The sequence below is a fragment of the Periophthalmus magnuspinnatus genome, chromosome 6 (genome assembly GCF_009829125.3).
Source record: "Periophthalmus magnuspinnatus isolate fPerMag1 chromosome 6, fPerMag1.2.pri, whole genome shotgun sequence".
In the NCBI taxonomy this organism is placed as follows: domain Eukaryota; kingdom Metazoa; phylum Chordata; class Actinopteri; order Gobiiformes; family Gobiidae; genus Periophthalmus; species Periophthalmus magnuspinnatus.
In genome coordinates this window covers 9,057,290-9,070,163 of record NC_047131.1, presented here as the reverse complement: position 1 = coordinate 9,070,163, position 12,874 = coordinate 9,057,290, and the positions used below count along the sequence as shown (strand labels likewise).

The window sequence follows — 12,874 nt, the reverse complement described above, 5'->3', positions numbered from 1 at the left end:
AAGAGTCGGCTCCACTGATGGATAGCTGCAGATCCCGCTAGTGCAGTGCTTCTCAAATAGTGGGGCATGCCCCCCTGGGGGGCGCAGTGAGATGCCTGGGGGGGCGCGTATGACTCTGCGTATGACACTGTAGGTACTGTAGATATCGCGTACGCAGCGTGCACACAGCAAAAAGCAGGAGATAGCGAACAGATCGTGACACAGGGCAGTGAACAAGATCTTTCAACTGAAGACAATCACGCCTTTAGACTTTAATAATGCCACCACTTTCTGAGGTTACTTTGAAAAATAACATTTAGAAAGAAAAACTTTGTGAGTATTATGATTACAAGTTAGACTGAATCACTAGACCTTTATTCATGCTTACATCCTCAATGGGACACATTAAATATTTGATTTGGGCTTGTTAAAGTAGATTTTCAGAAATGTACAGTAAAAAGTACTGTTTAAGGTAATATGGGCCATTTCACCTGGAAGCCTGAGGGCCAAGAAAAAATCATCTGAGGGCCGCATTTGCCCCCAGGCCACAGTTTGGGCTTGCCTGGTTTCCATAGTTAATTCAGCTGGAACGCTCTGAGGTCGAAAATCGTAATGTTCAAATGGAAAATATCCAACCTCCCAATTGCCTGGAACACAGCAGTTTTACCTGGCAACCATAATGTTAACAGGGGCCAAAACGTGTCTAAGTTGCACAATAGTTAAGATTAGATTAATTAAAACAATAACAACACCACCATTTTGGTAAATAAAAGTTTAAACTGCCACAAAAATGCCTTCCGTATGCATACATTGTCCCTGCATTTTAAATATAATCTCCCATTTTGACAGAAGTACAGGTATTCCTGATTCCTGAACATTTCCCCATGAGTTGAGTGTGAATGGAAACGGATGAAAATTAGCCTTTGGCTATAATCCAGTGTGTTGTCCAAAAAGATGAAAAAGAGTTTCTTTAGAATAATGAGTTTCAGTAGTTACCTCTGTGAACTTGGCCTCGAGCTCTGCGTTTCTCTCCTCCACCTGGGTGAGGGAACTCCTTATATGGTCATACATGCGTTGGGCGTGGTCTGCTCTCTGGCGTTCATTCAGCTCCTTCATCTCCAGAGTCGTGATGTGTCTCGCGGCTGAAACTATCTCACTGTTCAGCTGAGCCTTTCCTGCTTTGGCTAGAGTGTTACTTTCACCTGAGGAAACAGTGACAATAGAGGGGTTTGGTAGTGCTATTAAGGTCAACAAACAAAATATGATGCTAAATGAGCAGCAAAAACATACAGGAAAAGCAAAAGCTGAACCCAACAAAAAATAAATAAAAGCAGAGAGAACCCCGAGAAAAATAAGACAAATGAAGGTATTTTTGTTTAAAATTTTAGAGCAGATATCTATGCTCTCTACTCCACTACATTTTTGTACTGAATTAAAGTAAAAGTATTTTGAGAAACATTCCTGGTTTTGTCCTGGTTCAGTCCTGATTCAGTCCTGATTCAGTCCAGGTTCATTCCTGGTTCGAGTCCTGGTTCGAGTCCTGGTTCGAGTCCTGGTTCGAGTCCTGGTTCGAGTCCTGGTTCGAGTCCTGATTCGAGTCCTGATTCGAGTCCTGGTTCGAGTCCTGGTTCGAGTCCTGGTTCGAGTCCTGGTTCGAGTCCTGGTTCGAGTCCTGGTTCGAGTCCTGGTTCGAGTCCTGGTTCAAGTCATTACATGAACATCGTATACCTCCATTGCCGCTGTTCTTCCAGGCCTGCTCCAGAGTGTTGAGTTTTTCTTTGGTGATCTCCAGTTCTTTGGTCACAGCCGAGACCTGCTCCTGGAGAGATGCGTTCTCACTCTACAGAAAATAAACATGTTCATTTAATATATGTCATATTTCACAGTTCAGTTTTCACTATTTAGTTAGGTTTAGTCCTGGTTCAGTCCTAGTTAAGTCATGGTTAAGTCATCTTTCAATCTTAGTTTAGTCTTGTCTCAGTCATGATTTAATCCTGATTCACTGCAAATTTAGATCTGGTTCAGTCATGGTTCAGAGGAGGTATGTATTTACATCTATCCAACTATAAAACACAACATTGACTCAGGTCTGTTTCTTTCTTAATTCTAAACATTATAATTTAAATAAACAAATAAATGAATTAATATCTTTATCATCAAAAAACATGTAGCCGTAGTTCTTGTATTGACCTGTAGCTGTTCCAGTTTGGTGGTCCTCTGCACCAGTCTGCTGTCTCTCTGTAGAAGGTCTCTGTATTTGACTGTGAGCTCAGTGAACTGTGTGTTTGCCTTCTCCAGCTCCGACAGAGGAACGCTCTGGTCTAAGGCTTTCTGTAGGGCCGAGATCCTGTAGGCCGCCATGTCCTGAACACAAAAACAGAGAAACATTTTCAGGAGCCTGTGATCAATACGATACGTTCATGGTTCTGTTTAGGAGTTTGATTTTCAACAAAAAAGTGAGAGTGACCAACTGAAAAACTGTTGGCTATTGCTAGGTAGCTTGTAAATCTAATTTTATGTAAGAGACTTGTTTAGCAGCACAGATCAGCTAAATCTCACAGAGCCTCAAACAGAGCAGAGCCTCTAGTTAGCATCACACCACCAGGGAATGTTGATGACATCAGCTGCAAAGTATCAATAGATGATCTGACCCTGTGCTTTGGTAATAATCTGTAGAGATGGTTGGTGTTTTTGAGCATAGAACATCACCATAGAACCAAGCATTTGTCAAGCTGAAACTTGGATGAAATTACACAGTACAATCCTGACTAGACCCACAGTTAGCCCATGATCCCTCTTTCTGTCCCTCTCTCACCTTGTATCTGTGGCAGCTAGCCCCTCCCCTCTTCCCTCTCTTCTCTCTTCTCTCTTAACCTCCCTCTGTCCCGCCCTCTCACCTGGTATTCTTGCAGTTATCCTCCCATCCTCCTTCTCTCCCCTTATATATCTGCACATACTCTCTCCTCCCTTTCTCTCTCTTTCTCTGTCTTTCCTCTTCCTTTCCTCCCCTTCACTCCTCCATCACCTTGTATCTCTGCAGGTATCCAATCCTCTGGGTCAGCATAATCTGCATGGCAGTGCTATATTCTCTCTCTCCTCTGTCTCTCCCTCCCTCCCCTTCCCTCCCGCTCCTCCCACTTTCTCTTTTCCTCCCACCATCTCTCCTCTGTCTCTCCCTCTCTCTTCTGTTCCACCCTCTCCCCTCTCTCCCCCCCTCACTCTTTTTCTTCCCTCCCCCTCCCCCTCCTTCCCCTTCCTCTCCTCCCTCTGTCCTCCTTCACCTTGTATCTCTGCAGGTAGTCGATCCTCCCTCTCTTCTCTCTCTCCTCCTTTCTCCTCTCTTACCTTGCCTCTCTGCAGGCAGCCTTTCGTCACTCTTTCTCCCTTTCTCTCCCTCTCGTTCCCCTCCCTCTCACCTCTCTCACCTTGTATCTCTGCAGGTAGCTATTCCTCCCTCTCCTCCTCTCTCCACTCTTACCTTGTATCTCTGTAGGTAGCCGATCCTTTGGGTGACGGTGGTCTGCATCGCAGTGCTCTCCTCTTTCAGTCTCCCGTTCTCCTTCCTCAGGTGTTGTTCCTGCTCTAGCGTTGTGGTGTAGCGTCGCGTTAGCTTCTTCTCGTTCACTTGGAGCACAGTTAGCTTCCTAAGGGCTTCACTCAGCTGCCTCCTCACCTCCTCTGGGCCTTTGTCCAAAGTGTCCAACAGCTCCTGAACAAAAAAACAGTACTAATAGTAAAACACTTAGTCATAGTCAGTTTTCTTCTCATGCCATTGACCAAAACACTGCCTATTTGCCAGAACATGCTCAACAGGTTTGGAGCACACTTCCCTACTCAACATCAATGATTTCAAATGTAGATTTTCGTTCCATTCTTTAGATGTGACTTACATGGTACTTTTTTACAACGAGGGCGTCCACCTGCTGCTGCTCCTCCAATCTGCTCTTTGTCTCAGTGAATGTCTCCTTCTCTTTCTCCCACACAGACTTCTCACTAAAAAGGATAAAGTCATGACATGTTTAGGTTCAGTAACACCACCTCCTTTATGGTGCTTTATGACTTTCTACATTTTAGATACATATCAAGCAAGACATATGGAATTATGTAGTAAAGAAAAAAGTTAAATAACTACAAAATAATTAGCAACAAAGCAAAGTGTTGATAAGGGTTGATTTTAAATTGAAAATATATTTACCTTGCAACATAATTCCATATATCTTGCCTCATATATTTGATGTCTTCTATATTTATATAAAATGTGAAAAGTAGTAAAATAAAAAAAAATAAAAATGAATGAATGAAAGAGTGTGTCCAAACTTTTGACTGGTAGTTTAGGTGTTAAAATAACTGACCTGAGGTATTCCTTGTAGAGCAGGCCTTGCTGGTGGCTGATCACTGCAAACTTCTCTTTATATTCCTCTAAAGTGGAGCCCAGTTTGTTGGTCAGCTCCTCCTGGTTCCTCAGCTCCTGATTTCAGACGATTAAAGCCTTTAATATTTACTACTGATGTTTTGCAGCTGTTGTCATCAACATTCCCTGAGAGGTGTGACACTAACTGTAGTAATAGCAGTGGTAGAACTAGCAGGAGTAGGACTAGTAATAGTAGTAACAGTAAGAGTACCTGCAGTAATCTGACGGCATACTCGTTGAGAGAGCTGATGACCTCGGTGCTGCTCAGATCCAGGTCTTGGGGCAGAGGGATCGGTCTCAGAACTGAACCGGGACAGGACTTTCTCAAAAGCTCCATTTCACTCTGCAACTGCGACACCTGGCGACATTATAAATACATATGACAGTTTAGACCAGTGTTTATCAAATAGTGGTACATAAGCTCCTTCAGGTGGTACTTAGACAGTCTTGAGTTTGTGAGTTTGTCTCATTTAGAGTTCATTTTATCCACTTTTTCTGTCCTCCTTTAGATCACTTATTGCTCAGAAGTATAGTGGAAGTGCAGTCCCTTTTAGATCTAGTTTAGTCCTGGATTAGACCTGGAATAGTTCTGTTAGACCTAGTTTAGATCTGGTGGTACTCAGAAGGCCAGATCTTTTCTTTGGTAGACCTTGGTGTGAAAAGAGTTTGAGAGTCACTGGGTTAGACTACTCAAGAAAACACCATAGTCATAGTCAACACTGTGGTACTTATATTGCATAGTTTTCATAGCGTACATACTGTATACTGAGCAGGGACTACATAGACCAGGTTTGGACCAGGTCTGAACCAGAACTAAACCAGGACTACAGACCAACCACTCTGTCATCCTCACTATATATTTGAGAGGAGAGAGACTGGGTTTGGACCAGATCTGGACCAGGACTGGTTTTACAATTTTGATTGCACATGGATTACTAGGAATAACAGTTTAAACAAGGGCTAAAGATCATCTAATTTACACAATATTTATTAGTTCACAAACACAAAATATAAGGGTTAATTAATGCTGGGTATCAGAACTCAAAAAGATGGATTTATGGATCCCTAGTTAAAAGTTCAAACTGTTTTGCGGCTTACACAAAGTATGATTAAAATCTGCAGTAGGATTCAAAGAAAATACTACAAATGAATCTTAATCAACAACAGAACAATTTGAAGAGCTGTCATCTCTGCATCATGTTTTCCTCTCACTACATTTTTAAATAACACTTGTTTTTTTTACTCTGATTCAAAACAGAAGCAAACCATATATCTGCTCCAAAAATGTTCTGGGACTAATTGGTCTCTGAAGGCTTTGTGCTCCATAAATACTGTAGATTTTCAAAGTGTGAAAGCATGGGTGGAGTTTTGAGTGTCGAGTTTGGATGACAATGAAAGAGGGAAGCGGAGATGCCATATGGTTTAACATGGGGCCGTGAGGAGCTGCCAGAGATATGCTGCTTTATAAATATTTATCTACACAAACTGACAACGCTGCAAAAGTGGAGAGGGAAAACTGTACTGGTGTTGTACAGAGAGAGACTGGAACAGAGTTGTCAAAAGTATCAACATTAAAGTTATTATCGATAGGGCTGTCACAATAGATACCATATTAACTTATCGTTCAGTATATGAACGCTGGAGGGCTCAATATTTAAGTGCAGTGTGTTTGGGTATTTTTGTTTTAATACAATTGCAATGGAGCTGTAAAATGCTGAAAACGTGAAACCTTCTATGGCTAATTATTGACAAATAATAGTACATTCTGTTATTTATCTGTTTGCCTTTTAATGGTACTGTCTATTTAAAAAATGTTTTTCTGGAATCAGTGGCATAAAGTAGTTTAAATATTATCATTTATCGCTGTATCTCTCTGTACCAATATATCGGGCTTCAACATTTGTTATCATGACCAGCATTGCCAGCAAGATGAATTCTAGTGATTTTTGTCAGCTCACAGACTCTTGAGAATCCGTTTTGTCCAACTGGACATTTGCATGTGATAGATCCAAGACTGACCAATCACAGGCAGCACTGTGGTTTCTACAGAAGCCAGTGCCGAATGAACCAAAACAAACATGGCAACGCAGATTGACCGATATCAGCAACTGATCTGATTAGAATCCAAACAATTACGTTTGAAGAGGAAAGCGCTTTCTACATGTGATACAAAACCCCCGAGACTCCTGTACACTCAACTGGATTTAACTGAAGCTTGATCTTTACGCTTATTCTACTGCACTTCGACCAATCAGTGTGAAGTGCTTGTTTGAACGCTCCAGTAATTAGTTACGATCGCTTTCTGTGAGAGCCCAGAATGATGTGTACAACTCTATTCAGAGAGCTACACATATCAGTCTATTGTACTGTATTACGTCTGTGGAATTTTCCACAGTTTGGAAGCTTCTAAATACAAAAGTACAAAACTTCTAAAGACTTATAAATAGTCAATGATACTTGCAAGGCCAACTTTATTCTTTGGTAAGGTGTGATGTGAAAAGATTTAGCATAACTGCACCATCTGCAAGTAGTACCATAGACATATTATTTTTGTTAGTTTCAGACCACATCTTTAGCTTTAGCCAGTTGAGTTAGTGAGTTGTCTTATTCTTATCATGTGTGTACCTTCTCCTTAGCAGTGGCCAGTTGTCCGATGGCATTGGTGGCCTCCTCTCTGGCCGTCTTCAGTTCCAGTCGCAGCTCCTCGTTTCGGCCGATCAGCTGATGGAGGTGAGACTGAAGAAGGGAGTCTGTGCTCTTCAAATCTGAGGACTGAAACATGCACAAAAAATGTCAATCATATTATGAAAACTCGTTCCAGTAGAGAAATGTGTCGTCTGCATTTGACCCATCCATCACCTGCCTGGAGTTTTATTGAAAAATAAAAATGAGCCATATATGTGTGTAATCCCTCAGTCGTCCAGGTAGGTATGGCTTTTACAGACGAAAATGCAATTACTCACCACTGACCCTCATATAATGTTGCCACTCATTCGATGATGAATGAATAATGAATCATTGTTAGGATTAAACAAATACAAATAAATTACAAAACATTTATTTGGTTAGTTTGATTTTTAAATAGTCACAAAAATGGCTTGCATTTAAATTACCTGCATTTTAGATGGAGTTTTTTTGTGTGGATGACAAAGGTAGAGAAATTCTGTTTTAGAACTCAGCGCTATTTACTGGCTTTTACAACTTCTCAACTTTTTTCAACAAACTGCCACTGACTTGATGTACACCTATGATAAAAGTTTAGTACTGGTTCTATCCACCAAACCAAGTCATAATTATTAAAACATGAAACCCTGTCTTGCCCTTTATTGCCTTGCTTCTCTGTTCTTGTTGTGTGTCGCTATGGGATGAACTACCGGCCCCAAACTTGAATGTCTGTTTTGAATCACTATTGTGTCCTTCACTTTCAAAGTAGTCACAAGAATCAAACCAGGAACATTTTTACCAGGAACATTTTATCATCAAAGTCTGAAAGGTTTCTCAGAATTTGTGAATGAGTTGAACCAAAGCCATAGCATCACACAGTGTTTTTTGTGTGGTCTTAATCCTGTTGAACTGTGCTTAAACACTGCCATATGGTTCATGTTAAACAAAACCATGCAGACTACCGTTGCACCTTTTTGTCAGACAGGGATCCTCAATTCTGTATTTTAAGCTTTAGATTATGAACACGCAATACAACAGAATCAGCGTACATCTCGCAAATTAAACTACTACACATAGCATCAGGTTTGTGAAGTTGTAGTGTACAGTTTTGTATGGCGCTTTTGTATATTTATGGAGAATTGTCATGTAGGAGAATGGGTGATGTAAGGTCGTGGGCTGAGGTGTGGACAGAATCGTATTGCTAACTTTAAGGAGGGTTCGACTAGGGCCCGGAGAGATCACTAAAATACTCAAAAAACCTCTTCAGACATGTTTTTCATGAGGGAATAACGTTATTACATGGCAGGAAGCTCGCCTTTTTTAAACAAAATGAATATTACAACAGCTAACAGCTACTACAGCAGTCTCTGGTTTAAAACTTGTCCACTCACCAGAAGGTTTGTGGTTCAATCCCCAACGCAAACTGAACTGCAGTGTGTATTTCTGACCTTGGTGAGTTTCTCCAGTGCAGGGATCTTTAACAAAGCTGCTTCAGAGGGAGAGCCTTCACTGATCTTTAAGAACTGAAGCACATCTTTGAGCGCCCCCTCCAGGTCAGAGCGAACCCTGCCTTGCTCCTCCACTGCGACACAGAGATAAACAATTTAATCAAAATTTCATCCAGTTTCAGTACAGATAAAAATATTGCATGTTAAATGTGCAAGGTTACCCAGACAACGCAAAAATGAAATAAAGCACCCTCTACGCAGATTTTTTTTTAATCCTGATTTCAGATTTGATTTAAATTTTGCCCAATAACAATGGCTTTCAATATTAATACCTTGAAAATAAACTATACAGACTTTTCTGTGCCATTTACCACAAAAAAATATTCAAATTTCTTCATTAAAATTTGATTAACTGTACAGCTCTAACTCTGGGTATGTTTTTGATGAGGAAACAACTAAACCGATTGTAAAATAGTTTAAAATTATGTTTGTTTTGAAAAAATAAAGTTATGGTCATGTTTTTTTATATAGCGCTGTTCCACCTTCAAGGCTCAAAGCGCTTTACATTAAGGAACCACTCACCCACACATTCATACACCAGCGTACACTAGTGAGACACTGGTGTATGTGCGTGATTCGGGATTGCGGGATTCAAACCACGAACCTTCGGATCACTGGACACTGAACACTCTACCAGCTGAGCTACTGTCGCCCCAGGTATGCTTTTGTGATCCATGTTTTAAAGCCAGTGTAGTTTAGACGAGTGACTTTGGATCATTATTGAGACTCTTTCTGCTCCTCAAAAACTGGACAAATTATGATTAAAATGTGATTCACAAAATGAGTTGCCATAGGAACTTCTTTGCTTATCTCAAACATAATATAAATAATAATACCTAATGTGTTAAATAGTGTACATATTGTGATTAAAATATTATAAAGTGTAAAATAATACATAAATAAATAAACAACAGACTCACATTTGGCCTCATACTGAGTTTTCTGCAGGTCCAGCTCTCGTTCTTTGTTTCTCATTTGTCTCTCCAAGTAATCCATCTGAAAATAAACAGAGTTAGGTCTCATTTAATACATGTATCTATAGGACAATGTTAAAGGGATATACTGGTTAAAATAGGGCTGCAATCATAATTTGACACATTTTTGAAGTACCATCATTTCCTCCACAAACAAAATCTTTTGCCCTGTAGTTTAGATCTGCACAAACATGTTCTGAAATGTCCGTGTGTCAGATGCCCTTCCTGTGTGTCCATGAGGTCTTATTCTGCATAAAAACTGCTAACCCTGTTTAGATCTGTATGAACATGTTCTAAAATGTAATTCTTGTATTAGTTTGTCAGTTCAGTTTTTCGTCAGTTCTCCTGGAGGTGTTTAAAATGTGAAATTTGAATAAAATCCCATTATTAAAGTGAATTTCACAAATGGTGCAGCCCTCGTTTAAAACATCTTGTGTCATGGTGTTTTTTTTGCACAAACCAAACAGAATCTGCCTAAATAAATGTGTATCTATCTTTCACAATAGATCATATTTAGCGAGGTCAAAACCAGATGGAAAACAGCACTAAACTAGGAAAATCAAATCTTTCTTGTAGGAGGGTCCACCATCTACTTGTTTGCATGGAGAGGCTACTGCTTTACCTAAAATGTTTCACAGTATGGCATTAAAGTTATGTATCTTAATGGAGACAAGCAGATGCGATCTACTTGTCTCCATTAAGATACATTTAGAGTAAGAATACTTTCTAGGTTCTTTCTATGGATTTTTGAGCAATAAAAACATCTGTAATTGAATAAATGCAAGACAGATAAGTTTATACATTGAAACATTTCAGGCAATATCTCCATGGAGACAAGCAGGTGGTGGACTGTCTTCGGAAAAAGTTACATAGTGCATCTTAAAATTGCCTTACAGTGACAAATGAGTACAGCTCGAGACACTTAGGGTGTATTCAACACTTCCACATTGACCACATCAAAGCTGGGACTAAATCCGGGACTAAACCTGGACTAGATCAGGACTAAATCAGGAGTACGACAGGCCAAAATCAGATCTACATTCAGATTCAAACTGAGCCCTGAGCTAAGGATACAAGAGTGACATGAGTGCAGCAGTTATTGTGTACTTTTATTGTAGTTTTGGGAGGGCATCAGGACTGTACCTTCCGTCTGACCTCCTCCTCTAGAGGTCCAGTGGCTCTGAGAGATCGGCTGGGCCCTGGGTCCTCATCCACAGGCAGGCCGGACTGTCCTGGAGGAAGCAAACAAAATATCACGGTGAGGGTCTACATAATTTAACTGAAATACAAGAGATAAAGTGGGTGATCTTTGTCTACAAGATAATATTGATTCAAGTCATTGGTGGAATAATGAACATTCGTTAATTTGAGTTTGAGTTCATAACAATAATGTTTTTGTCAGTATAAACACATATTAATAAAAGCTGCACCTCTCTCTTTGACCAGACGGCGGATCTGTTTCTTCAGCTCCAGTCTTTCCTCTTCCAGACGCTCGATCTGGAAACAAGCAACATTTGTCTGTGGAATAGTGCTGTCAACTGACAAAAATAAATAAATAAGATAATAAGAAGAAGAACTCACAGATAAAATCACATTTCTGAAATAGGATTAATCATGAATCATAGCAAAGACTTTAATGTCAATATATCAAAGCTCCAATATGTAACTTTTCTGGAGGTGGCAGGTCATCGACAAGTTTTTTAGTGCAGTAAACACAGCCACAATGAAAAAAGATGCTTTGTGTAATTGATTTCTATCTAGACATTCTTATTAATTTAGTTGTAAAACTTTTATTTGGAGAGCAAACCCTATTTAAATTATTCTATTTAAAATAAAAACAAAAAAATCAAATCAGCCACAGGAGTCACTACTATGTCCAAGTCCTGTCCCTGTGGATCAATTCAGTTCGAGTCTAAGGCCAAATAGTTTGTTGTTGACGCCTTGTGAGTGCTGCTGAAATGCTCTGAACGAGTCCAGTGATGCTTTATGGATTTAAACAGTGTGCTTTCGGGTTTCTGGTCTCTTGTGTAACTATCTAGGGAAGATTCTGACATTCTGAGAGGCCAAAGTTTGCTTGATGTCCTTTGTAAACTTGTGTGAATTAAACTAATCACAACTCCAGCTGTTTTTGGTGTGGGAACTTCAACATTTGGATCATTGGAGGAATGCTTAGATTAATACTACTCAGTTTAAAGGTTGTGGATTGTTTCCAAATTAACTCTTGTGAGCATTAAGTCATATTGGAATGCTGTTACTGCCTCAAAAACATACCTGGACTTTTGTTTGAATATGTTTGAATAATCCTTTATTATTAGTCTGTTACATCTCCAAAGCACAAAATGGCCTATTCCACTTTGTGATGTCATTAAGTAGTTTTCAACTTAAATAACTACTTTTTATCTTTAGTTCAGTAGAAATTGACAGTTCCAGAGCTGAAATAATCAAAATGATTCTAGGTGTATGGAGTTTGAAAACACTTCTTGTATTACTACATGACATCCATCCACTTTCTTCCACTTATCCGGAGCCAGGTCACGGGGGCAGCAGTCTAAGCAGGGACTCCCAGGCTTTCCTCACCCCAGACATGACCTCTAGCTCCTCCGGTGGGACCCCGAGGCATTCCTAGGCCAGCTGCGAAACAGCCCCACCAGCGTGGCCCGGGTCTTCCCTGAAGCCTCCTCTCGGTGGAACATGCCCAGACCACCTCCCTAGGGAGGCGTATCCTGAACAGATGGCCAAGCCACCTGAGCTGGCTCCTCACGGTGTGGAAGAGCAGCGGCTCCACACCGAGTTCCTCCCGTGTGACTGAGCTCCTCAACCTTTCTCTAAGGGAGTGTCCAGCCACCTTGAGGAGAAAGCTCATGACCATAGGTGAGGGTAGGAACTTAGACTGAGAGCTTCGACTCAGCTCCTTCTTTACCACAATGGTCCAATACAGCAACCGCATCACTGCAGACGCTGCACCGATCCGCCTGTCAATCTCACACTCCATCCTTCCCTCACTCTTGAGCAAGACTCAGAAATACTTGAACTCCTCCACTTGAGCCAAGAACTCTCCACCCATCCGTAGAGGGCAAGCCACCTATTTCTGGTTGAGAACCATGGCCTCGGATTTGGAAGAGCTGATTCTCATCCCAGCAGCTTCACACTCGGCTGCAAACCGCCCCAGTGCCTGCTGCAGGTCCTGGATCGATGAAGCCATCAGGACAACATCATCTGCAAACAGCAGAGATGAAATCCTGTGGTCCCCGAACTGGACCCTGTCCGGCCCTGACTGCACCTAGAAATTCTGTCCATAAATACGATGAACAGAACCGGTGACAACGGGAAGCTTTGGC

General features: G+C 40.9%; 1 protein-coding gene across 1 annotated transcript in view; it reads right to left on the bottom strand.

Moving 5' to 3' along the window:
- cep290 (centrosomal protein 290) overlaps positions 1–12,874 on the bottom strand; it is a 56,714-nt gene that overhangs the window by 28,552 nt on the left and 15,288 nt on the right. Inside the window, exons 15-26 of the mRNA XM_055222638.1 lie at positions 10,967–11,033; positions 10,680–10,768; positions 9,483–9,558; positions 8,503–8,636; positions 7,016–7,162; positions 4,602–4,748; positions 4,332–4,447; positions 3,870–3,972; positions 3,458–3,688; positions 2,170–2,343; positions 1,708–1,819; positions 976–1,181 (exon numbers count right to left, since the gene is read on the bottom strand). Coding sequence (XP_055078613.1) covers positions 976–1,181; positions 1,708–1,819; positions 2,170–2,343; positions 3,458–3,688; positions 3,870–3,972; positions 4,332–4,447; positions 4,602–4,748; positions 7,016–7,162; positions 8,503–8,636; positions 9,483–9,558; positions 10,680–10,768; positions 10,967–11,033 — 1,602 coding nt within the window. The remainder of the gene's footprint in view (positions 1–975; positions 1,182–1,707; positions 1,820–2,169; positions 2,344–3,457; positions 3,689–3,869; positions 3,973–4,331; positions 4,448–4,601; positions 4,749–7,015; positions 7,163–8,502; positions 8,637–9,482; positions 9,559–10,679; positions 10,769–10,966; positions 11,034–12,874) is intronic.